Genomic DNA, 26,432 nt, shown 5'->3' on the forward strand with positions numbered 1-26,432 from the left:
CAGCAGTCACCGCAGGTTTATTGTTGTCAGCAGAGCACTGCAACGCTCTCCCAGGGGCACAGCCAGTGGCTGTGAGGAGAGAGGGCAGAGTGGTGGCTGAGAGCACAGTGGGTGCCGAGGTCAAGACTTGGTCTCCTGGGCCCTGTGCTCCCTCCTGCCTCTCTGGGTCCAAGGAAGTGTCAGTCTGCTTGGGTACGGACCATCCAGGGGGCCTGCCCCAGGCAGGAGGGGAAGGTCCGTGGAGAGTCTGGGCTAGTGTCGGTGATGGCTGCAGGGACCACAGGGAGCCCCCAGATTCCCCGAGAGACTTCATGTGGGCAGTGATGGGGCAAAGCCTGTCAGCTCTGGATCCCCTGGTCCCAATTACCCAGTGCAGGAGAGACCCAGGCCCTGCACCCCAATGAGAGTGCACCAGGGTATCCAAGCACCAAGCAGGGGCTCGATGGTGGAGTGTAGGGCAGGCCTCACGTCTGCAGCTCCAGGAGGCAGTTGGGCTCTGATGGTGGGGAGCTGGCGGGGCTGCAGCTGTGTGCCTCCTGGAGGTCCTGCAGCACCTGCAGCAGCTGGGCCAGCGGGTCCTCTGGGGCTGAAAGCAGGTGCAGACTGAAGGCAGAGCAGGCTGGGCCTCTGCTGCCAGTGCCTGTCCGGAAAGTCTGGGGGCCCCGGAAGCAGGCCTTGGGAGCCCCACCCACAGCATCCCTGAAGGGGCTCAGACCACCTAGAGAGTCCGGGTGGGAAGGACCTACCTTCACCAGGGCCTGTGAGCCCGGAGCCCGCCTCTGTGCCTGCATGCAGCTCCCGCTGCTTCTCCCTGTGTGGAAGGCAGAGAGAGGACTCCTGTTGCCCCTGCTGGGACGGCTGGGTGGCGCAGCGGGGCCTCCTGCCCTGGAGGGCCTTCTGGGGATCCAGGGCTGACCCTCTTGGTCCGCAGGGAAAGAACGTGGGCCCAGGGCTTGGCTCCTGCTTACTGCCTGCTTTCCCTCTTCCAGCCTCCTCCTCTGGTCCTCCCCACCCTCCCAACTGTGCCTCCTCGGACGGCACCCTGGGCACCAGGCCGGAACCACGCCACTCCTGTTCTGGAGGGCCTTTGGGAAAAGGGCCAACGGGGCCTGAAAATCCTCTGGTATTAACTGGCCATGGAGCCAGGGGCCTTTGAAGCACCATTCCTGACTGGGTCCACCGAAGGTCCCGGTCCCCTCGGGTCTGACCCCGTGTGCCTACGTGGGGGGAGGGGAGCAGCGCATGGACCCAGTCCGCGGAAGTTCCTTATTCGGGAATTCTTCTGGCTCAGCCTTTTTGACAGTCTCCCTGATCTACTTAGGGAGAGACGCTTCCCTTTACTAATGTCTAACTGGCTCCTCCCCCTCCTCAGACACCACCTGGGCCCCGTGGGGTCACCTTGCCTGCTTCCCTGCTTCCCCGGTATGGTCACTTCGGCCTTTTTCCCACGCTGTCTCCACGGCCCAGAGTGCCCTGCCCTGCGTCACCCTCTGCGAGGTCCTGTCGCATCTCACAGACCAGTTCAAACATCCTTCCCTTACTCCTCCCCTCGGGCTCTTACTCCAATCACTGAGAGGCTGGAATGTGACAGGCACTGTTGTCAGCACTGGGTTGGAGCAGGGATGACACCGCCCTGCCTGCAGAAGCCCAGTGAGGTGTGGCTGCGACAGGCAAGTGAGTAAAAGCACACACTGATGGGTTCCTAACATTCTGGAGTAACAGTGGTCAGGGAAGGGCTCTTGGACAAGTGGCATTTGAGCAGGGGCCTGAATCGGGTGAGAGAACAAGCCATGTGAACCCCTGAGTATGAACCTTCCAGTGAAGGACACAGCAAGTGCAAAGGTCCGGTGGTGGAGACGCCCAGAGGCAGCAAGAAGGCAAGGACAGCTTCAGCCAGCTTAGCTCAGAGGGCCTCTGGCGGCAGATGCGGCTGAGAAGCAGGTCCACCAGGGCACTCGGGTACTGTGGCCCGGACAAAGGCTTTGGGCATCAAGGGTGTAGGAAGCCATTAGGGGTTTTAAGCAGGGGTGTGGTGCAATCTGTTTTGTTTGAGAAGATCACTCCGAGGGCTGTGTGGAGAACAGACCCTGGGACGCCGCGGGGGTGGAAGCAGAGTGGCAGGTTAGGAGGCTCCTGCGTCACCCCCACAGCGGAGGACGTGAGAGGCTCAGCCAGGGAGAGTCACAGTGTAATGTGTGAAGCGGTCGGATGTGGCCTTATTCTGAATGTATCGCCGAGGGCTGGACTGGCGGAAGGGCTGGATGTGGGGCTGGGCAGGTGAGGGAAGGCGAGGAAAGGGGGCCCAGTATAATCACAGGTTCCTTGTAAGAGGGAGGCAAGAAGGTCGAAGGCGGATGGTGATGCTGTAATGGCGGACGCAGAGACTACAGTGATGCACTTTGATGATGGAGGAAGGGGCCACGAGCCCCTCTGGCTTTTAGCCCACTGAGACTGACTTCTGACCTCTAGAACTGAGAGACTAAACCTGGGCTGTTTTAGGCTACCAAGGAGCAGGAATGTCACAGCAGCCACAGGAAGCTGATGCAGCAGGTGGCTGGGCCGGGGGCGGGGGCCCGAGGCCCTGCTGGGCGGGAGGTCTGTGGGCACTGGATACCAGAGGAGGTGAGCTGGGATGAGGGAGGGGCGGCGGAGGGGTCCTGGAGGTGGGGAGGCCCTTAAGGCACTTGTGCTTAGAACCACGGGCACTGGTCCTGTGGCGGGACCCACCTCAACCCAAGTCAGCTTGGGTTTGAATCCTGGCTCCACTGCCTCCTGGCTTCATGGGGAGAATAAGAGTACCTGCTTGGTTCAGTGGATGTCCTGTTAAATGTGTTTATACGTGAAGTGAAATTCAAGTGGAGCCTAGAAAACGATGATGATGAGGAGGAGGAATGGGAGGTTTGAGGGTACGGCTGTGGGAGTGAGGGTCCAGGTGGGTGAAAGAGTGAGTCTCTGGAAGTGTGGAGTTCTTAAACCGCAGCAGGGTGCTGGCTGCGTCTCTGGGTGGAGGACCATGAAGTCTCAGAGCAAGGGGGCGGAGTCAGGGTGAAGACAAAGGTGGTGACAGCCACAGAGCCACACTGTCAGGAAGGAGGTGGCTGCAGAGTGACCCGGAGGCCACTGGAGACTACAGATCTCAGGGAGATGAGTGGTCCGAGTCTGATAGCGTGCACTCTGAAGGAGTTTGATGAGATACACCCTGGAAGAGCAGCTCAGGGAGAGGAGGCCAGGCAGGGCCCCTCCAGGCCCCGGTGTGGGAGTGCGGGGCCGAAGCTGCCCAGGGCCGCAGTGCTCTTGGGAAGCACTGGATCTCTTTATAGCATTCCTATGCGGGCCCCACCCCAGAGATTCTAGTCAATGGGATAGGGCCTGGGCATCCTGCTTTTTAAAGTTGTTTTCGAAAGCATCCTGTCTTCTTCTACCCTGGAGTCAAGGCTGAGAACCGCTGAGATCCTGGAGATGGCTGAGGAACTTGGGGAGTTGGCTGAGGACCACCCCTGCGCTCTGAAGGCACCACGAGAAGGCTGGGCAGATGGGGAGCCTGCGTCAGCCTGGGGCAGGAGGCAGCCACAGCCCTGACCCTGGGCTTCTGCAGCCCTCGGGGCCTTCATCCCAACATGAGCTGGCCTTGTGTTGCAGAGATCCAGGCGCCCCTCCCCACGTGTGGCTGCCAAAGGCCAAGAGGCACTGGGCCTGATTAGAACCTGGGAGCAACCCTAAGCCCGAACCCCTGCTCTGGCCCCCACCTGGCACGTTTCCCGGGCTGCATGAACTCTCCCTGTGGAACTCACTGCCCCCGAGTGGGACTCACTGCCCCTGCACAGGCCTCCTCACCGCAGTGCAGCCTCCATGCCCAGCAGGTGCCGGTAGATGAGCTGGGCCTCCAGGTCATGGTCGAGAGGGTCATTCCATTCCTGCAGCATCACCCGTGACCGGGTCTTATCACAGCCCAGATCTGGGGGCAGAGAGAAGGCAGAGAGGCACTGTGAGAGCTCATGTCCAACTTCCTGGTGGTTCAGATGGGAAAACCGAGGCCTGGAGAGGGAAAGGGGTGGTCCTTTCCCCTTCTCCAGCATGGAGCCGTGCTAGAGGCCCAGCCTGGAAAGCTGGCCCAGGGCTGCCTATGGCTCCCCACACTCTGGGGACAGCAGCTCCTCTCCCGGGTTCACTCCTGTGCCGTGGGATACACAACTGTGGAGCCTGGGAATTGCACAGGGTACAGCTTAGGGAGCCAGACGACTTTCTAGAAGTGCCCGCCTAGAAGGAAGCGGAGCGTGTCCCGGCATGCGGTATCACGGTGCGGGCACCAAGGGGGCGTTTGTGCCTGGAGTGGGCTGGCCCTACCACTGGCTGGCTTTACCGCCTCGGCAGAGGCATCTGCCCTCACTAAGCCTCAGTTTCCTCCTCCATGAAATGGGGCTGCCAGGCTCTGCCTCACAGTGCCCTGGGGAGCCCCCCTTCACCCGTGATGAGGGCTCCCGCTGTGCCGGGTACAGTTGGAAGCTTCAGGAAGGCCGGCCAGCCACAGCACCCTTGCACTGGGCCACCAGTCTTCGCCCACGGCTCACCCTCACATCCAGGGCTGGGCGAGAGCGGGTGGACCATGTTCCAACGGCCTCCAGCCACACTTAAGTAAGCTGATTTAAATTTAATTAAAATAAAACTTAGCCCTGGCTGTTGTAGCTCAGTGGATTGAGGTTGGGCCTGTGAACCAAAGTGTCACCGATTCAATTCCCAGCCAGGGCACGTGCCTGGGTTGCGGGCCAGGTCCCCAGTAGGGGAGTGTGAGAGGCAACCACACATTGATGTTTCATTCCCTCTCTTCCTCCTTCCCTTCCCCACTCTCTAAAAATAAATAAATAAAATCTTAAAAAATAAATAAATAAAATAAAATAAAATTTAAAAATACTTAAAATTCAGCTCCTTGGCTGCACTAGCCACACTCCAAGTGCTCAGCAGCTGCCTGTGCCCATGGCTAGGGACCAGATATGCACCATTTCCGTCATCACTGGAAATTCTCATAGAAGCTTCTCTGTGCCACCCCTCTAGGGCCTGAGGCCCAGAGTCCCCCCGCCCGCTCCAGTACCAGGCTGCCTGTCGTGGACAGATGCAGCCCGGCAGGGCCCAGGCCTTCACTCCCACCTGTCTTGTCCCTCTGGTGGCAGCAGCTCCACTTGTCCCCGCGGAAGATGCCAGGATGGTAGGAGCCCAGCAGGCCCGTGTTGTTGATGCTCACCTTCCGCAGTGCAGACAGCCACTGGTTCAGCTCGTTCACGCACTGAGGGGACCAGAGGGTCAGGGGGATGGGCTGATCAGAAGCCACCCCCTCCAGGAAGTCCTCCCTCCCTGGAGCTCCTGTGCCACTCTCGGGATGACACACCCCCCACTGGCACACTCAGAAGCTTTCAGTGCATTAGGAAAGACTGCCCTTTCTCCCATGGACACAGCCCACGCCTGGGCACCCAGCTGGGCTGGATTCCAGCTGCCACGGGTCCCTGTGGCCTTGCCCTTGGGCAGTCCACCACCTGCCGACCATGTGCTGTGGCCCTGCTGTCACCACCTTCCCCCGTGGCTCTGCACTCTGACCCAACAGGGAGCCCGTAGAGGGCAGGGCCCAATGGGACAAGTCTGTGACCTCCTGACACCTCTCCAGGATAGTCACCCCTCCCGGGGTCAAACCAGGCCCCCTCCAGACTTCCTGCTTGTGATCTCCCCCTCGAGGCTCCACTCCTCAGCTTGTCCCCCTGCTCAAATGCTGCCTTTCAGAGGCCCTCCTGACCACCCTTTATAAAGCAGCACCCCTCCGTGCTGTCCCCATTTGTCCCCTCCCCCTCTCTCTTAGTCTCCTTTGGTTTCCTTCAAGGCACTATTTGCCATGTGACATTGTAAATATTTATTATTTATCAGTCCATCCTATTCCCTGGAGCATAAGGCCCACTAGGGCAGCGACTCCATTTTGCCTGGGGCCGTGCCCCCCCCACCTCGAGCAGTGCCTGGAACCTGGCAGGTGCTCAGGGAATGAATGAATGAGTCAGTACACGAACAGAGGAGGGATGTGACAGCACGCTCCCACAGCCACACATGAGTGGCACGCATAAACATGAGTGTTACTTGTTGATACGCACAGACACAAACCAGCTCACACCCTTGGAAACACAGTTCCCACAAATGTGTTCCACGCAAAGCACAGACCCAGCTGGGGGTGCCGAGGCAGGCCCACGGAGACACACGCGTGTGCACACACACATCACATGCACATCAAATCTCACGTATCTTGCTGTGCCCGATGTGGCCAGCAAGGGGGTAAGACACCCGCTCCTCATCCCAGCCCCCCCGGGGGCTCCCACAGCACCCCTCCCTGAGGGCGCCCCCACCACACTGCCGCACCTTGCACTGCAGGTAGGCGGTCTGGGGCCTTCCCGCGTCGTCCGTGTAGATGACCTGCATGACGTGTGAGCTGCCAAAGCTCTTCTCTTCCACCTTTTCTGCTGCGCGGATGTTAGCTAGCTTGATCAAGGCACTTTTCTGGGAAGGGCAGGAAGGGAGGCTCAGGGTCTCAACCAAAGCCACATCACTTCCTGCCTGGGGGCCTCAGCCTCCCCTCCTACAAAACCAGGGGACTGGCGTGGGGACTCAGAGTGCCTGTCCCTCCAGGAGCCTGCTCTGTAAGTGACCTCAGCCAGGGCAGAATGCAGACAGATGGTGCCCAAGTGCCTGGACTCTCAGGGGCTCCCTGCAGTCCTGGGAGGTCTGAATTTGGGAGAAGTCTTTGGACACTCAGCATTCCCCGGGGCTGGAAGGTAATGCCTGCCGTGGACCAGGCCGTGTGCCTCTGCAGTTATTAATTTCCCAGCTCACTTTTATTTTCCCAGGCTCTAACAGTCATATCCCACCTCCCAACCCCTCCCCCACTTCCACATCATCGAATCTAATGAGATACAAAAGGGACACAGAGAAGCTCTGGCTGTAAATATTGACATCCCTGAGACAACTCCAGTCTGCTCAAGATGAATCTATGCTACCACCCCCAGACCCTGCTCCCCTTGCCTCTTGCATCCTCTCCCATGAGAACTCACCAGGGCCTCTCCTCACCCAAATGGGCCAGTCCCCTGGCCCTTGGGGTAATGCCCACACTCCCCAGCCTGGCACCTAAGCCCACCACCCCCACTGGCCTCAATGACAAGCAGAGAGGGGCAGAGCCATGTCTTGGAGGAGTGGAGAAACCTGGAGCAGAGCCCTGGGGACGCATGAGCTGAGCCATCTCAGGGTGGGGCCTCCAAAAGGGCAGAGGGCACATCCCAGAGGGTGCGCTGCCCATGCTGGGGTATGCTTGCTAGAGAGACAGCACAAAGGAGGCAGTGGTGGTGGCACCGCATGGGGGGGGGTACATGGATGTGCCCACAGAGAGGTGAGCTCAATGCCAAGGACCAGAAAGGGGCCCAGAGCAGGGTGAGAGAGCACTGCCAGGGAGCCAGGCTTTGCTGAGGCTGCAGCAAGCGCTGAGAGGACCTGAGTGCTGGGCAGTTGCCCAGAGCAAAAGAAGTGGGAAAGGGTGACGCCTAAGCTGCGGGGCCACCCCAAGGAGCCCCTTCATGCCCTCAGTATCCCTCGGCAGCTCAGGGCTGGACTGGGTGCCCCTGGCAGACCACCCCCAGAGCCTGGCTGACTAGGGGTCAGGTTGACCCCACTAGGAGTCCACAGGCCCACCCAGAAAGTATGCACTAAGCCTTCCTTGGGAGAAGAGCACACAGAGGAGGCCAGCCCAGGGGACATGGTGTCTTTAGTTACACCACTGGTTTAGGTCCTGCTCTGGGCAAGATCCTGGCTCTGGCCCCTGAGAAAGGTCATCTCATCTAATCCTCAACAACCCCTTAAGTAGGGGCTACTATCTCTAATTTACAAGCCAAGACACCAAGGCCCAGACAGGTTGAGACACTTCCCCTAGGTACACAGGGTTGGAACCCGGGACTTCTTTTAGCCCCTCTCAGCCTCCCTGCTCTCCCAGGAGCACCCGTCGACCCCTACCCTACTCCTGCAACTGACAGAGAAGCCAGAGCTGGACACCACAGCGGCTGCCACACCCCCTTCGCAGGGTCGCTCTCCTCAGGGGTCTTAAGTGACGTGTAGCTGACGTCAGAAGGCTAGTCCTTCCTGGCTTTCTTCTCTGACCCTGGCGGACCCTGGGATAGGCTTTGAGGAAGGGACAGGTGCCTCCAGGATGTTACAAATCCCTCAGAATCCTACTTGGCGGCCTCTCTCCTTACCCACCTTGGAGCTGGGTGTCTTGGCGAAGCTGAGGGCCTCAGCGGTGAGGGAGAAGTAGAGCTTCTTGAAAGAGGAGGATATGAGGGGGCCCTTTCCCTTGGTCCTGTGGATGAAGAGTGGCCCCTCCTTCACTGGCGGGGTCTGCAAGCTTAGCGCCCTCTGCAAGTCCAGTTCTGCCAGGCCAGGGAGGGAGGGCAAAAAGTGAGCTCAGTGGTGAGCCTGAGGTGGGGGCAGGGCAAACATCAGCAGCACGCTGTAGGCAGAGCTTCCAGAGGCACATGCAGATGGCGGGGCCATGGGACAGGGAGGAGCAACTGTGATTAGGAACTGTGGGTGCAGCCAAAGAGGCACCCAGGTAGACAGGGCCATCGGACAGGAGGCAAGACAGGCACAGACAGGAAACTGTGGGCGGGGCCTCCCAGGAAGTGCTCACCCTCTTTCTCTTCAATGTCCACCAGCTTGGTGATGAAGTCCTTCAGCTGGGCCACGCCCTGGCGCACAGTGGGCTGCAGTGGCTCCATCCAAGCCTCCTTGGCCCTGGAAGCCAGCGTGTCCATGTTGCCCACATTCTGGACTGCCTGGAATGACAGCAGGAAGGGCCAGGCTCTGCTGGGTAGGGGCCCAGGCACTGAAGCCTGCCCTCCACCAACAAGTCTGTGCTCCTCACACAGTAGAAATAGAGGCAGAGGCAGCACAGATGCTATTCACAGGTCCACTCCATCCCCACCAGGGACCAAACATCAACAGATCATGGAGTTTGAGGCATCTGAGGACCTGAGAGTTGAGACTGCCTAGGCCCAGCCTATTGCCCTTCCACTGCAGGTCTTATATCAGACTCTGCCTGACGAGGTATGCCAGCCCCAGCCCAGTGCTGGGCAGAGAAGCACAGCCTGTGATTAAGTAGATCTGGGGTTGAAAGGCCCAGGATTCACCACCAACACGCTGTGCAGCCTTGGGCAACCTGCTTCCTCTCGCGGACCTGTTCCCTTATCCATCAGATGTGGTGACCGTGAAAAAGCTTTGTAAACTGTGAAGTGCAGTGCCACGTGAGAGTATCAGTGGCCTAGTCACAAGCCTTTCTGAAGCCAGTTGGGTACACGATGCAGTCCAGGCAAGGAGCCCTGTTCAGCTCCCACCTGGGCATCCCCGCCCGAGTCTGCAGCCACACCTTGGCCAGTAGGAGCAGAGTGCGACTGGTGCGGGCGTCTGCGTGTCGCTCCCGCAGGTGGAAGAGCTTGGGCGCCATGATGGCAGGAGAGAAGAAGCGCAAGCACAGGAAGCTGGTGACAGCGATGAATGGCACATTCTGGAGGAGAGCGGGAGGGCGGAGGGCTGGATTCCCCCAGGCCCGAGGGAGCTCCGGACAGCCCTTTCCCCTTTGGCACTGTCCCTGTCTCTCCCCAAGACCCTGCCCCTCTTCCCGCCCTCGGCTACTAATTCCGCCACACCCACCCCCGCCCGCGCCCCGCCGCCCCGCCGCCCCTCTCCACTGGGCTGGGAGCCCCAATGCTTCCCTTTTCCTCCCGCTTTCTTCCCTCTCCCAGCCCGGCCTGCAGAGGGCGCACCTCGTGCTGGGCGCTGGGGAAGCGCTCTCGCACGCGCCGAAAGAGCTGGCGGAAGGTGGCTCGGACCACCGCTGGGCATGCGCGAACAGAGCGACAGAGCGCACTCAGAAGCGCCCCCAAGTAGGCGCGCAGGGTCTGTGCGCTCTGCTCCAGCACCTCCGCCTCGGTCTGTGGGCGGTGTAGCCCGGAGCACCTGCGTGGGCGGGAGGCGGACAGTCAGAGAGGGTCGCAGTCAGTGTCCGCACGACTTGGGCAAGGGCTCCCAGAGACACAGGTGCAAAAAGGCATCAGCCGAGATAAGGGCACAGAGACAGCACACGGGTGAACAGGTAGACGAAAGGTAGGCCCGGGCAGAAAGAATCATAAACATATACTTGCAGACATGGCTGTCCCCGTCCACCCCAACCTCCTGTTCCCCCAGGGATCGCCCCTGATCTCACCCTACATCCTTGACCTCCACTTTGCTGGGATCCAGCTCCACGTACTTCTTCTCCTCAAATACCCTGTCGATGATGGGGCCCAGGACACCATGCAGATACCGCATCCCAGCCACCTGAGGGCCACCGCAAGCAGCATTGGTCCTGTCTCCCACCTCCATGTCCCCGCAGCTGGCTTCCCAGCCACCCTGTGCACCATCTACCTGCTGTGTCCCCTCAAGACTAGCCAGGCACACAAGGAATACTGCTCAAACTGCTGCCACATGAATGAATGAATGAATGAATGAATGAACGAAGGAACAGAAAAAATGCTTAGCCTTAAAGAGACCTGGACACAGAGACAGAAGACTTGAATTTAAGTTCTGTCTCTTGGCCTCTCTGAACCTTAGTCTCCACATCTATGAAAACAAAATACCCTGCAACCTCACCTTCAGAAAAGACTCCATGGACTTTGAGGCCAGAGAGTTGCTTCGGAACAGGGTGTTGGTCTCACCTATAATCAGAGGTTCCAGTGGGTAGAGGGCTGGGAGAGGAGCAAGGCTTTGGGGAAGAGGACAGAGGACCCTAGAGTTCTAAGCTGGCCCTTCAGTAAAAAGCCTCCTTGCCACTCCAACCCATTTGCTTTTTCCCTTGCTTCCCAACCTGATCCTTTTCCTCCTAATTGGATTCATCAACCTCCTACAGGAGGGCCTCCTGGATCTCTCCCATCTCAGTATGTCTAGAGTCCTTGGCTCCCTGTGCCACTCTCCATAACACCCTCAGACAGGCTACTCCTTCCCAGGCCTCACTGGTACGACTCAGCTCCAGCTGAAAGAGCAGGTCCAGAAAGTCTTTGGCCAGTCCCTGCCCCAGGAAGAGCTTGAGCAGGTTGGTGGCCACTTCCTGGCGGCACTCTGTGCTGGTCATCTCCTCAATGAGTGGCATCAGCTGTCCTGGGCCCTGCAGGGGGCAGCAAGGAGAGGCAGGGCTGCAGGACACACAAGGGAACCCAAACCCTTCACTCTGAGGACCTCAGAGGGCCACGCGGAGGGAAAGCGAGCTTTCCCGAGTGATGGCAAGGGTCCCTGGATACTGGCTAGTTCCTTACCATCCTGAGAACTGTGTTTTGTTCTTCAGAGTGGGTTTGGATGGCCAGGAAGGACAGGCCTACCATCCCTGGACCCTTCCTCCTTCCCTGGTGGTCCCTCTCACCTGGGTGCCCAGCTTCACCTCCCGGCACAGCAGCTGCACCAGGGGCTGGTAGCAGCTGGAGGGGAGCACCATCTCGTCCCGCAGTCGCACCTCTAGCTGCAAGGAGCCCAGGTTGCCCCTGGAAGCAGAAGCATGTGACCTCCCCACCAGTGATCCCCGGGCCACACCCCTCCCCACTGCCTCCCTCTTCCCTGCTTGGGGCCAGCCTCACCGCCTCTCCGCTGACACCCTCCGCCTTGCTCCCCTGCACTGCCCCACCTCCCACTCTTTGCCCAAGCTGTTTTCTCTGTTTGGAACGCCCTTCCTGCCTCCATACTCATGGAAACTCCATCTGTTCTCAAGGCCTTGCTCCCTGCCACCTTTAGACTCCTGTGGACTCTGAACTTGACCCATGTGCATGTTAGGCTCTCCAGCCTCATGTCTGTAAACCCCCAGACAAGAGCTCCTTCACCTACAGACTTCGCACTGGAAGCAAATCCCTAACCCTTAGAACAATCTGCCTAGGGAACTGAGGTTCCAGCACATAAGCAACTTGCCACACGATCTAACTTCCACTTCCATGCTCCCCTGTGCTGACCACTCCTGGTGTGGGCACCAACCAAAGCTCAACAGTCTCTGAGGCCCCGCTGCCCACAGCACAGCACAGCGCAGCACAGGGAGCGGTGCTGCTCAGCACACGGCTTCACGTGCAAAAGCCGGCAAGGCGAAAACGCCCTGGTGCTGGGTACAGCAATCTGCCCTGTCCTGCTGAGTGTGGGGTTGGGGGTCTGGGGCCTGCTGCAGAGAGACAGACCACCCAAGGTGGGGGGGCACTGCTGAGCCTCCGTTTCCGGGTTGAGGGGTGGGCAAGGAGGCCAGAGGGCTTCCTAGATAGGGCTGCCAGATTCAGCAAGGTAAAAATACAAGGCACCCAGTTAAATCTGAAAAGTCTAGTATAAGTTTGTCTCAAATATTTCATGGACATACTTATACTAAAAAATTACTTGTTTATCTGAAGTTCGGCTTTAACTGGACATCTTGTATTTTATCTGGCAACCTTATTCCCAGGGAATTTGGAGTCAAGCAAGAGCTATGGGTCAGGGACCCTGACACAGAGCTCTGGGGACTTGAACTCTAGTCTGAGACTGTAGCAAAACTCTTAAAGGGAAAGGGTCTGAAGTCTTGTCCCAGAAACTTCCAGAAGGAAAGCAAGAGACCCGTCTTGCCTCGGACCTCAGAGGACCGAGCTGAGTCCAGGACTGTAGGGAGAGGTGGTGGGACCCAGCCTGGAGGGAGTGGGGTCCCAGCCTCGTGGGCAGGAGCCAAAAGAAACCTGTGGCTTGTGGCACTGCCCCCCCCCCCCCCCAGTTCACCCGCCTGCCTGCGGGAGCCGCCCTCAGCCACCCCCAGGCCCAGAGCCCACCGCCCCAGCCACCAAGTTCCCAGCACTCACTCTTCCCTCCGACTCTTAGGCTGGTCGGGTTGCAGCCGGAACCAGCCCTCCTGCTGGGCGGCCCACAGTCTCTGGACATTGACCACCACCTGGAGGCAGGGCAGAGGCAGGACACTGGGCCGCACTGGATGCACTCAGGTCTTTTCCTAGCCAACTAGTGGACCTTTGGAAGGTCCCTGAGCACCAGGGGCAGTTGGGGGCGGGGTAGTTGCTGGTTCTGGGGATCCTGGGTCTCCTGAGTGCCCCTCTCTGGGGAAGCTGGAGGGGTGGGACGGGATGGTGGGTGCAGAAGGCAGCAGGGGCAGCCTGGAGGGGTGGGGTGCTCACTCTGCCCAGGAAGTCGTTGCGGCTGACGAGGTCCCAGTCCCAGGCCTCCACGCACAGGGCCTCTGTGGCCCCCTCCTCCAGCTCGAACTCGAATGTCTCGTTCCACCGTGGATAGCATGATTTTTTAACGACCTGCCCAGAAAGCGGGCGGCTGTCTCCATGGGCTCCCCAGGCCCAGCCAAGGGTAGAGCCACCCCAAACAGCTCCCTTGGGTTCCCTGCAAGGGCCACTGAAGCAGCCTCCTCTCCTGGGTCCAGGCAGAGGCCCTGCAACAGCAGAGGCAAAAACTTCCTGTCCAAGCCCCGCCCACCTCTCCAGTGGGGAACTGAAGTCTGGAGTGAGGACTTGTCCACTGGCACACAACAAAAAACACTAGATTGCACTGAGGCCCCGGGTCTCCACGTCCTCCCCTGCAGGGCTGAGCGCCCCACCCCGGCTGTTCCCAGATGTGAGCACAGCACTGGAGGCAGCTTGTCTGGGCTGAGGCCACAGCGGTTGGTGCCAGAAGGGCTGGAACCAGCTAAGCACCCTCAGAGGTCACCCTGGTTTGCTGGGCCTCCTCTGTAAGAGGGCAGCTCTAGCCTGACCTCCCAGGTGACGGTGAGGAGGCGGTGAGGCAGTGAGGGGCCCTCATGGGACCCTCAGCCTCCCTGCCCCTTCCCTAGCCCACAGGCCTTCTCACCGAGGTCTCCTGTGTCCGGCCATTGTAGCGCACACGGACAAAGGGGTCAGATGCACCATTCCGGTCCTTGGGGGCCAGATCCCTGGGGGAGGAAAGGTAGTAAAACGTCCACTGTCACCTAAGCTGCCCCCGTGGTGGGATAACCACACCAAGCCAGAAAGGCCTGAGCTCATCTGGCCCCTGGCACGCTGGGTGACTGTGGACAGCATCCCTCCCTTTTCTGGGCCTTTGTCCCCACAACGGTCACCGCATGGGCCCCACACCAGGCCCAGGACCCCCCAGGTGGAAGCCACAGCTCCTTCTGATGAGGCTGCTGCCCCTGCTATGGTGGGAGAGGAAGCAGCTACGGTTGTGTGGCAGCCCGGGCCTCGGGCCCCTGACCTCTGTTCCCAGGGCAGCCCTGGGCGGGAGCTGCTGCTTCTCTGAGCCCCGGTTTCCTTATCAGTAAAATGAAGAAGACAAACCCCATTACTGATGCAATGAGCTCTTAGAAGGCTTGCCCTGGCAGACCCCTACTGAGGGGTCTGGGGTGCGGGTCTGGTTGATTGATTGTCCTCTCTGCGTAGAGGGTCCCTTCCAAAGCCCAGGCCCGGCCACAGCGGTGGCAGCATGGAAGCTTTGTGGGAGAGCGAAGCCCACCCCCGCTTCCGTTTGCTAGCACTACTATTTCCTGCTCTTTTCCGTATTTTAAGTTCGAAGCCTCTCATGCCTGCTTTTCTTTTTCTTCCTCCAAATCATCTAATAGAATTCCAGAGGCTGGTCTTGAGACGCTGCCCAGAAAGATAAGGAGAAAATGTTCTTTCTGTCTCTACAGCAAAGGCAGCATGTTGGGCGGTCTCAGAACTCCAGCAGGGGTCTGAGTTGAGGATAACAAGTGATGAGACACACCCTGACTCTAAAGAGTGACCTGACGGACCAGTCCCCCCTCAGGGGACTTGCTAAAAGGAGGCCAGGCTGCCTGGCCACTGTGTCCCCAGCAGTCTGGGCAGCGTGCGTGAGTGTGAGCGTGTGTGCACGCATGTGCACTGCTGGGTGGGTGAGGAAAGGGACGAGTGGCGTGTGAGAGAGTGACTTCGAATGGGAGGCGTGACCGTGGCTCTGGCCAAGGCCGACCATTTTCCATCCGGCTGTGCCCCTTCCACATTCCAGCCCCAGGGCAGAAAACAAAGCCAGGGAAGCCACAGTTTTCATTTTCAGGAAAGAAGGTCTCCCTCCCAGAGAGGTCGACAACTCCGCAGTGCAGGCGTGCTCCCGTAGGCGCTGGTGTGACACCGTGGGTGTCCCTCCACGGGCCGCAGGCAGAGGCCGGGGGCCGCCCACCCGCCCCAGAGGGGGCAAGGACCCCGAGGAAGCGGCTGGATCCAGAAAGGAAGGCACTTCTCGTGGAGTGTGTGTGTGTGACTCACACTCAGGCCTGCAGCTAAAAATACTCTTGGGGGAGGGGCGAGTCCCTGGCATAGGTGACTCAGGCCCACCTCCCCACCCAAGTCACTGCTCCTCCTGAGGAGAACCCCCCTCTTCCCACTGGAGGTGTTCAGCACCTTCTTTCACCTCCCCCAGTGACTACATGCCGAGGACCCTCCCACCACCACAGAGCAGGCCAAGTTTGTACCAATGTTAAGCCCAGGGAAAGCCCAGTCTTGGCTATGGGGCTGTGTAGTCCTAGTTCGGGGTCCCCTCCCACTGCTCTGTGAGGCCTGAAGTTCTGCCATTAGCACATCAGCCCTTCCCCTAAGAGCCACATCTCCCGAGTGGGGCCATCCCATCCAGGACACATCCTCAGGCCAGGGAAACCGCTCTAGTCTGCGCAAGAGCAGACCTTGAGGGGGGAGGCACGGGGACAGGGGGTGGGCGGAGAGAGGAGGCCCAGCACCCACAGTGGGTTTCTCTAGGTCCAGGGGGCCCGCTGCCCCGAGCCCCAGCCCCTCACATCTTACCTGGCCTCCAGCACGGAGCAGCGCAGCCGGCCGGCCGGGGTCCCCGGCAGCACCTCCAGCCTCAGGTGGATCTCGCCCTGCACCTCCTCATTGGGGTCGATCTCCGCCAGGTGGACCCACCCACTGAAACCTGCGAGGCTGCGGTTGAGCCAGCGGCCTGGCTCCTTTCTCCCCACACCCTTCACCCTCCGGCCATCAGGAGCCACGTGGCCCCTCCCTAATCCCCTCGGAACCCTCAAGCTCCTGCGAGGCAGAGGCTGTGGTCCCCAGTGACAGATGGGGAAACTGAGGCTCAGAGACTGCGAAACAGCCGTTGAAAGAGCCCAGATTAGGATCAAAGACGTGCGACCCCTGTGTCCTCACTGCTGTGCCATGCTGCACTTGGTGGCCCGGGCCCTAACTCTTCACAGCACTGCCCTCTTCCTCAGTTTCCCCATCTTCACACAGGGGGAGAAGGGCTCTCGCTGAGGGATGCTGGGCGGGGGCCTAAGCCCAGAAGGGAGAGTGACACGAGAATGGCATCATGGGGGCCTCGGGGCCCCGAGGGGCTGGCTGGGCCTCTGGCAGGAGAGGCCTCTGGCCTGGAAGGGGCCAACAGGCTCCATGAGTCAGCGAGTCACACCGGCCCACACACGCCTGCCCCAGCCTCACGGACAGGAGCAGGTGTGCGCCTAGGAGGCCTCTGAGACTCTCAGGGGCTCGGCCGGCAGAGCCTGAAGCATCTAAGAGCTTCCGGTCTGGGCAGGTGGAGACTCAGCCCAGAGAAGGCAACACCTGCCCCAGGTCACACAGCAAGGCTGGGGCAGGGCTGACCCCTCAAAGCAATGTCAGCAGCCCAGAAACCATGCGAGGGGCTCTCCAGCCTAGCCCAGCTCCAGGCCAACCCCTCAGACTTAGGACACGGTGGCACTGGGGCTGAGGCTGAGGGGGCTGCAGGGGTACAGAGGGGCCAGGAGGATTGGGCAGAGAGGTCCCTACATCTCAGGAGCCTGAGGATGGGTTTCCTGGTGGTCTAGTGGTTAGCATTCAGCGCTCTCTCTCTTTCAGGAGCCTGAGGTAGCCCCTTTGGGTGCTGACACAGGCCTCGGATCCCACCACTAGCAGCCCTTTAGCTCTGGGGGATGTGGTACCAACCCGGAGGCAGAAGAGGGCCCAGGGCACGGAGGTGGGTGTGTAGGACCTGGCCCTTCTGGGAGGGTAGAAATGGCTCTCCCTGAGCACGGGGCCTGAGGGAGCCTAGGAGAAGGTCTCTGAGTAGGGGGGAGGCTATGGACTGGGCAGATCAGCGAGGGGCCAGGGGCCCGGTGGGGGGAGCAAGAGTGGGCTGTGGGCTTCCTCCTGGGGACCTTACCCTTAGGGTGAGCAGCCAGGGTGTCCCTGGTAAGGCAGACCTTCCCGATAACGTCATCTCGGCTGCAGAGTGGAGAGGGAGCCAGAGCTGGGCTCTGCAGGGGGCCCGGGAGCCCCCCTCCCTCCCAGTGTAGGGCCCCTGTAGGGAGCAGGGAGGGTGACACCCCAGTCACAGGGCCCTCTCTGAGCAGGAAGGACCATGGCCTTTCTGCACGTGATGCATTTCTGCACGTGATGTATTTCTGCACGTGATGTATTTCTGCACATGGGCTGAGCGTGTGTCCACACAAGTGCTGAGCTCAGGCTCTCTGGGTGCCCCATTCCTACCTCACATCCCTGCCCTCACACAGTGCACCTGTGTTCCCACACGTGCACACCTATGACGCAGTGTGTGTGCAGGGTGCAGCCACACACAGGCACGCACACGCTCACACCCTGCACCCTTCTGGAGCCCCCCGGGCTCCCTCTCCCTCCAGGCTATAAAGGGTCTGCAGAGTGACCAGCAGTTTCCTGCAGTGAAACGGGCCAGGGAGGGGCGGAGGGTGGGGCCCGGGCCCCAGCTGGGCGGAGGGGCCCACGCACCTGAGGGCGTCCTCGTCCAGGACGTAGAAGGCCACCGCATGGAAGGCGGGCGGCAGGTGCACCTGGTACTCCTCCCCCCAGAAGGGGCACAGGGTCTTCCACACGGTGGCTGTCCTGCAGGAGAGGATGCTCAGCGCCTGCCCAGGGCGCCTGCAGGCCCCAGACTGAGGCGGGCAGGGCTGTGCAACTTGACTCCACGCTTCCCACACCCCTCCCACCCTGAGAACCACCGCTCTTCCGTCCGATCACTTCCATTCCCAGACCCCCGCCCACCCTCGGTCACACCCCGCCCATCTTCCTCTCTGCCCTGGGTGGGGCACAGGACTCGTCTTTCAGGCCATTTTACACTCAGAGAAACTGAGGCCACAGTTAGCAGCTGCATAGTAACCCAGCAGGGCTCCCCGGCTCCTGATGCCAAACAGACTCGCTGAGGGTGGAGGCAGGGCACCGGCCGAGCTGACTCTGGCGCCAGGCCGTCCTCCTGGGGGCCCGGGAGCCAAAGTCCAGGGCCTGACCCGGAGACAGCTCCGCTGGACAGGGCCTCCCTAGCTCTGGCCAAACCCCCGGATCAAAGTCCTCGACTCACTGGACTCGCAAGGTGGGTGGGTTAGGGGGAGCTGAGGAAGGCTCAGAGGACAACCTTCCCCCAACCGCTTCTCAGAGATGCCCCTGGAACTCTGGGGCATCAGTCTCCCTGGGTGTCTCCAAAACAGAGCCACCATTCCCTCTCTTCAGGTGGGGCCCGTGGTTAGGAAGCGAATCTGGAAAGAGGACGGGCTGGCTTGCAGGCAGGAAGGACTGTGGACCAGGCGGCCTTGGCTCGCTGTGAGCGGTGGGCATGCACTCAGCTGGGCAGCACAGCAGGGCGGCTCTGGCCGCGAGCTCTGAGGCAGAGGCCTGGGTGAGGGAGGGGACAGCACGGCATAGACACTGCCCGGAACTGTAAAGCCCACGGAGAAAGGGAGGCCCGGGGGGGACTGGGCTTCCTGGGTGCAGACTGGGGACCGTCATCCCGGAGAGGGGCAGTTTTTCTGCTCACATGGGGAGAGGGGCCCAAGGCAGAGCAGGGACCGGGGAGGGGAGAGGGAGCTCAGGCTCTGGGGTGAGCCAGACTTGGGCTCCAGTCTGGCTTTGCCACTTACTAAATTTGTGACTTTAGGCGACTTATTTGTCTCTCAGAGCCTCAGTTTCCTCACACGTAAATGGGGTTTAATGATACTTAAAGTGTAGCTCACTGCAAGAATTAAATGGCCTGGCCTTCTTTAGTGCAGGGTGCAGAGACAGCGCTCCGTAAGCGACAGCTCCTGTTACCAATCATCATCATCCCCTGTCACTCCCGAGGGGCTGTAAAGACTACAGAAGAACCGCCCCAGAGGACCTGGGCCCAGCGGGCCCCCCAGCAGATAATCCGGGGTGGGGTTCAAGTCAGGAGTCAGCAGGATGAGTTACAGGCCGGTCTTCCGCACCTCCTCCTAGGGGTGTCCCGGTGTGGTGGGGGTCGAGGGGGTGAGATGCCCATCTCCACACAGACTTCACAACCCTCTGGGGGGGGGTGAAACAGACTAGGGGGGACACTGGGGGAGGGAGCCCACCACACTTGGCCTCAGTCCTGGGGGTGGGGGCGGTACCTGATGATGGGCTCATTGTCCACCTTCACGATGCAGTAGGGGTCACTGCTGCCGTTGCTGCAAGACAGACAGAGGAGTGAGGGCACTGAGGGGAGACGCTGTGGGCAGGGCCTCCCAGACAGCTCCGCTCCCCCCGCCAGGGGTCCTCAGTGACCCCAGGAGAAAGACAGTCAAGACTGAGGCACCAGGTCCCTGGGCTGGGGCCCAAACGGTCCTCAGGCCAAAACTGGTGTCCTCGCCCTCTGTCTGGGAGGGGTGGCTAGGGAAGGCAGGGACCCACACCAAGGCTCTTGACCCCACCACAGCCCCACCTCAGGGAGAACAGAAACAGCAGCCGCCAGCCACAGCAGCCCCAGGCCAGCTCCCGACACCCCTACCCTCACCACCACAGGCAGCCTTTCCTCGGTCCTCTGAGCCTTCGCTTTCGCTGTTCCTCCTGCCCTCCTGCCCTCCCAGCCTCCCAGCCTCAGCTCCTCCTCTAAGAGCCCTCTCCAGAAGGGGGGGTAAGGTCCCCCCTGTGACCCCGCCACCTGCCCTTCCTCAGTACGTTTCCCTGTATCCCAGGAAAGCTCATGACATCCTGTCAGTTTCCTCCCCCACCTGACTGAGGGACCTGAGGGTAGGGACCACTTCTGTGTCCCCAGGGCCTGGACAAGGCTAAGCACAAGACAGGGTCCTGTGAGTGTTTGCCGAATGAATGGGTGAATGAATGAACAAATACAAAGCCTGCCCCGCGCCTCCAGCCATCTGGGAATGAAGAAGGGTCAGGGAAGGTGCGCCTGGGACTGCCCAGCCCCACCTGTCCCACTGGTGGGGGTTTCTGGGGTTGCGGGCCGCCCCAGCCAGGCCCAGGGCTGGTAGTGGGCAAGGGGAGGGGGGAGGACTATTTCCAGAAATGTGCTTCAGGCCTGGTGTCCAAAAAAAGGAAGTGTATTTTCATGTTGGAGGCTGGGGAATTCCGAGCCCTATTTCCCTTCTCAAAAGAGCTCTTTTCTACAGGAAACCACCTGACACAAACATCTCCGAAGGCTCGCGATGCCAACGGAGAGCGGTCGCCAAGACTCAGCTTCCCCCTAGAGTGGGACGTGTCATGCCAGCTCCTGGGGAGCTGCCCTGGTGCCCCCATAGGCGAGGGCCAGGCCCTGGGAGGTGTTCAATCAGTGTGAGCCCTGCCCTGGGCTCCTTGCCTCTCTGCCCGCAACCTCTCCGCCCTAATTCAAGAGCCTCCGCCTCCAGAGAGCCCCTTGGGAACACCCTGGTTTGCATCCCCCCACCCCAAGGCAATGGGTGGTGGGGTGCAAGCTATCCTTGAGGCACCCTCACGTGACAGACGCCTGTGCACCAGGGGGCCGGAGTGGGCCCAGGGCCCAGGGCCCAGGAGCTGCTCAAGTGTTCGAACGAGAAGTTCGGTGGAACCTGAGAGAGGTCATGTGGGCTAAGAGCTCTGCGGGCTGCCCCCACTCGGGTCCCCCTCTGCCCTGCTTCTGCCTCCTGCCCTGGGGGCCCTGGGGCTTTTCCTCCCGGGGCGGGCGGGAACCTCTGGTGTAGCCTTGTGAGCCCAGCATCACCCACCGCTCAGCTCTCGCTCAGTGGATGAATTTCGAATGCCCAGTGAGGTTCGGGGCCCCGGTTGTAGGCAGGGGAGGTGGGCAAGGCCAGGGGCAGGGGCAGACCCCGTGTGCAGGGGCAGTGGTGCACGAGGAGGCTGGACGAAGGGATGTGAAAGGGACAGTGTCAGGAGTGGGCGAAGGTCAGACTGAAGGGCCGGGGCCCAGTCGTGGTCCCTAGCCAGCTGTTGGGACCTGCGCCCGGCCCCATGTCCTCTGCCCTGATGAGGCCCCTGGCCTGACCCCCCTCTCCCATTTCTCCTTCCCCGAACCACCTGCCGGCTCGGGCCAGCCTGGCTACTTGTGGGGCCTCTATATTTAGGGCCTTGGCAGTTCCCAGGCTGTGGAAGAGAAGGATCAGGGCAAACCCTGAAATAGCCCCGGGCCTGTCCCCAGGGTCACTGGGCATGGGAGCCAGTGGGTCAGCGGTCACCATGAGACTCCGCTCCTGTCTGTCCGACCCAGGCCCCCAAGGATGGGAGACAGCGGGAGGGAGCATGACAGGAACAGAAGGGCTCTAAGGGCTGTGCCCTTCGAGAACTCAAACACCACGAGTGGGAGTGGCAGGGAGACAGGTGGCAGCTGTGCTCAGAGGACTTCCCTCCACAGAGCTGTCTCAGTCAAGATGGGCCACTATGACAGGTGGTGAGCTCCCTGTCCTCAGAAGTATGTAAGCCCTGGCTGGAGGGATGCTGCTCAGGAGACGGGCTGAAGGCTGATGAAGCACAACGAGGCAGGCTCCCCAGCACCTCTGCCTCCGGCACTCAGTGAGGGCTTCCTGTAACCTCCAAACCCCTGCCATCCCAGAGCCAAATGCTCTGCCTGGCGTTTGAGAGGTTCTCCCCACTGAGCCCGCAGTAGCCTCTGCCCTGCTAGGGTTCCTGGCCTGCAGCAGCAGAATGGGTCTGAGTCCTGGCTGCTCCACCTACCTACATGGCCTTGGCAAACGAGTTCCACATCCTGAGCCTCAGTTTCCCCATCTTCAAACTGAGCATATCTACCTCATAGGGCTAATGAGAAGATTAAGTGAGAAGATCCTCAACACTCCTTACTGTCCAGGCGTCCCTCGGGGCGCCTGGAATGTCAGGACGAATGAGTCACGGTCCCTACCCTCCCAGTCATGAGGCACAGGCAGCCCAGGAAGGAGCGGGCGCTGCCAAGGGCTCCGTCTTCACTCCAGCTGACCCAAAGTGCTACAGGGTGCAGAACGGGGGCAATGAACTCTGCACAGGGTGCCCGTGAAAACCCTGGAGAGAAGTTTGAGAGGGGCCCTGAAGGATGAAGAGGAGTTTTTCGAGAGGACTCTGAAGGGGAGTGCTTGGAAGCAGAAGGCCCCCAGTAGGAGCAGAAGCAGAGCTCTTGAGGGCAGTAGCCCAGATGTGAGGGGCGGAGGGAGGAGGGCGCAGCTGGACTGGAGAGAGCGTTGACAGGTTAGAACTGTGCATACCAGCCACTATAGGAAAGGCAGAGGAAAGGAGGCGAGGGGAGGTGAGCAGAGCAGGACGTGGGGCAGGGCAAGGAAAAGATATTTTGAAGGCAGAACCAGGGATGACTCCACCCCTGGGAACGAAGGCACCTTGCCTGGTGTCCCTTGGCCTCGGGGGGCAGGGCTGTGAGGGGAAACCGGGTACCTTGGCTCCCAGGTAGGCGCAGTCCGAGGCTTCACCGCCCTGGGCTGGTGAGAGCCTGAAGCCAGGCATGAGGGCGAGCGCCTCAGGGATGGGGAGGGAGGCAGCAGACAGAGGGGCCGCTCCTCCCAGCTGCTCTTCCCAGCCGCCAAGAGCCAGAGGAGGCCGAGCTGACCTAGTTTATCAGTGCCCGCACAGGGGGTGGGGGTGGGGTGCTCAGGGGCCTGGCCTGAAGGCTGAGACCCTTCTCAGAGCCCGTCTGCCTCGCCCCTGCCCTAGAAACCACACTCCCAGCTCCCACCCCACCTCCCCCGCCAACAGAAACCCACCCTGAGATGGTCTTCCACCACTCTCCCTCACCCACTGCCATGGCAACAGAAGCCCAGCCTCATCAGGCCCAGGGGGCCTTGAACTGGCACTGAGTGTGCTGGGAAACTCATAGGGGCCACGGTTCATGTAGGAGAGGCACCCTGACCCCTTCCTCCTGCCCTGCCCACCCCGTCGCCTCGCTGCCTTTCTGCATCCAGGAGCTCAGTGAAGAGCCTGGGTGTGGGGAGACTCCGGCCCAGCAGACTTTGGACCCTACACTGCCTCAGGGCTCCCCTTTCTCCACCCCCACCTCCAGGCCGCCAGAGCCCCTGGAGCTTTGTGCTTTCCACCATTCACATCTGAGATTCCTTCCCCCAGTTTGCAGACGGGGAAACTGAGGCTTAGGGGACAGGGAGCAACCTAAGGCCGCACACAAGGGAGTCAGGGATCAAGTGAGGCAGCTCAGCTCTGGGACCTACTGAGAAAGGTAGGGCAAGGGGTCGCTGAAAGCTTCCAAACCCGGCCAGGCACCAGGGACAGCCCTCGACACCAGCGCCTGCCAGGAGCCCTCGACTCAACACCTGGCTCTGCACTGGGAGCCAGCGTCTCCCGTCTCTGAGCCTGGGTTTCCTCTGTGAGCTGTCGGGATGGGAACTGCCTTGCTGGGCGCCTGTGAGGACTAAAGGCGATGGCTCCCGAGAAGCGCAGGGCACAAGCAAAAGCTATTCCCGAGCCACTCCATCTTGCACTGGTCCTGCGCTCCTGGCCCCCAGGTCAGCTCTTCATGCCAGTACCTCCCGTCCCAAGTGCAGGGCAGGAAGCTCCAGGACAGGCCCTGGGTCACTGGCGTGCTTCAGGTGCACCCTCGCCGATACAAAGTGTTCAGGAACTACGAAGGAAGGCTCCTGATTTTTAGGAGGGGCACCGCCGCCCTCTCCAGCCACACCCCCAGCAATCCACTGATGCCTCGGTAGTTGACAGAAAGGTCTCCCCTGCGGTGTCACCTCCACGTCCTATCTCCAGCTCCAGTCCTATCAAAGTCCCTTCCCCTCTTGAGCTGCTGTGAGCCCCTTAGAGATTCCCGCCCCCTCCCCAGTCCACGGTCCTACTCAGTCACCCTGTCAGGCGCTTGCAACAAATCTCAGTGTCCCCATTTCTCTGCCTGTCTCCTACTGCGGACACACTCACCACACCCTCACCTCTGCTCTACTTGTGGGAGGGCAGTGTGGACCCCGGAAAGGTCAGGTGTAAGGGGCAGCGCCCCTCCCGGGAAAGTTGAGGTTCCCACCCCTGGCAGCGCTCACATGTCCTTGGCGGGCAGGTTCTTCCCCTCTACGATGCGGATGGACAGCGAGCTGCGCTTGGCCATCGTGGGTCCGCGACGCTGGGTCCTGGCCCCGGGAGAGTCAGACGCCAGCGTCGGGTGCAGAGAGCAGCCTTCCAGCGGGCGGGCAAGCGCTGGACTGGGTGCCCACGCGCTGGACTGGGCGCCCGGGCAGGGGAAGGGGGCGGTCCGCGCCGGGTGCGGGAGGTAAACGCAGGGGCGGAGGAATCGCTTCCACTTCATTCACCCCGCCCCCGGCCCACGTGCGGGGGACACTGCACCCAGGCTGGCCAATCGTCGCCCGGGGCTCCCAAGGGTGGGCTGGGTCGGCTTGAGCTGAGGCGCTTATTGGCCGCCTATGGTAGGGTAGGAGGGGCCGGTGGGGAGGAGTTGACGCCCTGCGGGCGCGGTGGAGCCAGGGGTACCCCTCCAGGCTAGTGGGGATGATCTCCGTTGAGCGGCCTGAGCCACGGGTACGAGTGGGCGGCGGGCGTGGTCTGAGTGCCAGTACCCAGGCGCGCGGGGGCTGTGGGCTTGTGTGTGTGTCCGGAGACGTGGGCATATACGGGGACACGTTGGGCTGTGGCGTGCAAGGAAGACTGCCCTGGCTGCCCTAGGCTGGCGCGTGGGAGGCCCTGCCTAGGTGTCCACTGAATGAACAATCAGACGAATTTTACAAACGGTATGAGTGTGTGCGTTAGGGACGCCTGGACCCAGAAGAAGGCTACGAGAGCAAAGGCAGCCCAGAGGTTTGAGGACCAAGCATTTGAGCCTAAAAGACCTAGATTATTTTTGAGAGCCTCCCTGGGAGGTGGGGGCTTTCTCAGTTATCACTCATTTACACCTCCTACATCCCCCGCAGGGAGAACCTGGAGGGGGCATTCAGGTTTAGAGGGAAAATTACTTGCTGGAGATCACACAGTGGGCCCCAGCCCCTGCCTCCCCAGGACTCCAGGACTGCAGCCTTTCCAACTGGGGCACGACTCTTCTCCCAGACTGTGCCCAGAGCTGAGTCTCTAGAATTGTACCCCTTTGTGGTTCCCTCCCACACAGAGAGGTCACAGACCTAGGCCTGGCACGGGGGTAACTGAAGCTGGGTGGCTGGCTTCCCAGGAGGACATTGCCCAGAGCATGACTGCAGACTTGGGTCTCAGACTGAGGTCCACCTCTGCTTTGCTGAGTGACGCTGGGAAGCTTTCCGAACTTCAAGGAGCTGCTTCCGTTCCATCACCTGCAAAGGGGGAGCGCTGATGCCTGTCCAAGACACTCAGCAGGCATGGCGGTGGGGGCCAGCACAAGTTCTGTTTTCTGTTACATTCTGTTTTCTTTTCCTATTTTGTTATGTATACACTGCATGCACAGTTTACCAGATTCAAAAGGTGCTGAAGGTTTACAATGAAAAATGAAAAGTTGAGTCTCTCTTCTCTCCCAGCCACACAAATTCCCTCCCCTGAGGCATCCACTGTTCCTCGTTCCTGGCCCTCCTGGAAGCAGACTGTCCACCCTGACTCAGTAAGCATACCTGGGGCAGAGGGTGGGGGTGGCCAAAAAACTGGAATCACCCTCTGCAGGGCCGGCCCCTTGCAGGACAGTCTTCCCCCACTAGGTGGGTGTTCTAGGAACCCATCTGTATCAGTGTGCCAGCTGGTGTTGTAGTGAGAGGCTGCATTCAGCTTCAGTGAATTTTTTTGAAGACTCTTTCAATACGTTTGCCCATTTCATGATGGGTGATTTACGAGTGTACCTGACTGCACTGTGCTGAGTGCTCAGCAGTTTTTGACCCAAACCAGCACGGCCCCTGTGACCCCTGCTCATGAGGCCTGGTTGGTGGTTGGTTGGCCAAACCAGGGATGGCCCAGCCTGGGCTTCTTTGTCCACTTAGGACACAGTCCTTGCCCGCCTCCAGTGCTGGGCAGATTACCTCCTCTGAAGTCAACTTCGTTTATCTTCAAGCTGTTCCAGCTATGAGCAAAACCTGCACCCCCACCCCACTGAGCTGCCGGGGTGGCTGCTAAACTGTGGCTGTTCTTCCCAGAGCCTTCAGCCCACTCAGCTCCAAGCTCCATGTCCCTTTGCCCTGCCCTGCCATGAGTTCTAGACCCCACACTGACCGGGTCATTGTCCCCTAGAGAGGCTCCACTTTCTCACGTTCCCTTCAGGAATGTAGT

The 26,432-nt window shown here is 60.4% G+C and overlaps 1 protein-coding gene across 1 annotated transcript; it reads right to left on the bottom strand.

Annotated features, from left to right (window-relative positions):
- On the bottom strand, window positions 1-24,529 carry LOC114498502 (ras GTPase-activating protein 4). Its single transcript, XM_028514454.2, has 21 exons — window positions 24,245-24,529; window positions 19,397-19,453; window positions 17,769-17,882; window positions 17,188-17,249; window positions 15,837-15,966; window positions 13,900-13,981; window positions 13,218-13,349; window positions 12,891-12,979; window positions 11,459-11,576; window positions 11,056-11,206; window positions 10,696-10,760; window positions 10,271-10,383; window positions 9,831-10,023; window positions 9,434-9,571; window positions 8,699-8,843; window positions 8,269-8,438; window positions 6,388-6,525; window positions 5,143-5,278; window positions 3,835-3,955; window positions 747-811; window positions 1-586 (listed from the first exon to the last, which is right to left on the bottom strand). Exons 1-21 carry the CDS (start codon window positions 24,505-24,507, stop codon window positions 465-467), a joined length of 2,604 nt encoding a protein of 867 aa, XP_028370255.1. The 5' UTR covers window positions 24,508-24,529; the 3' UTR covers window positions 1-464.
- Window positions 24,530-26,432: the final 1,903 nt, after the last annotated feature.

This window comes from Phyllostomus discolor, chromosome 3 (assembly GCF_004126475.2).
Source record: "Phyllostomus discolor isolate MPI-MPIP mPhyDis1 chromosome 3, mPhyDis1.pri.v3, whole genome shotgun sequence".
Classification (NCBI taxonomy): Eukaryota; Metazoa; Chordata; class Mammalia; order Chiroptera; family Phyllostomidae; genus Phyllostomus; species Phyllostomus discolor.

Bases quoted from the DNA above. Each gene is read 5' to 3' on its own strand.
- LOC114498502 (XM_028514454.2), bottom strand. From the start codon at position 24,507: ATGAAGTGGAAGCGATTCCTCCGCCCCTGCGTTTACCTCCCGCACCCG. The intron at 10,024-10,270 runs GTGAGATCAGGG...CCGCCCACGCAG, and splicing joins GTGGAGGTCAAGGATGTAGG to GTGCTCCGGGCTACACCGCC. The intron at 8,439-8,698 runs GTGAGCACTTCC...CTGGCCTGGCAG, and splicing joins GGACATTGAAGAGAAAGAGG to AACTGGACTTGCAGAGGGCG.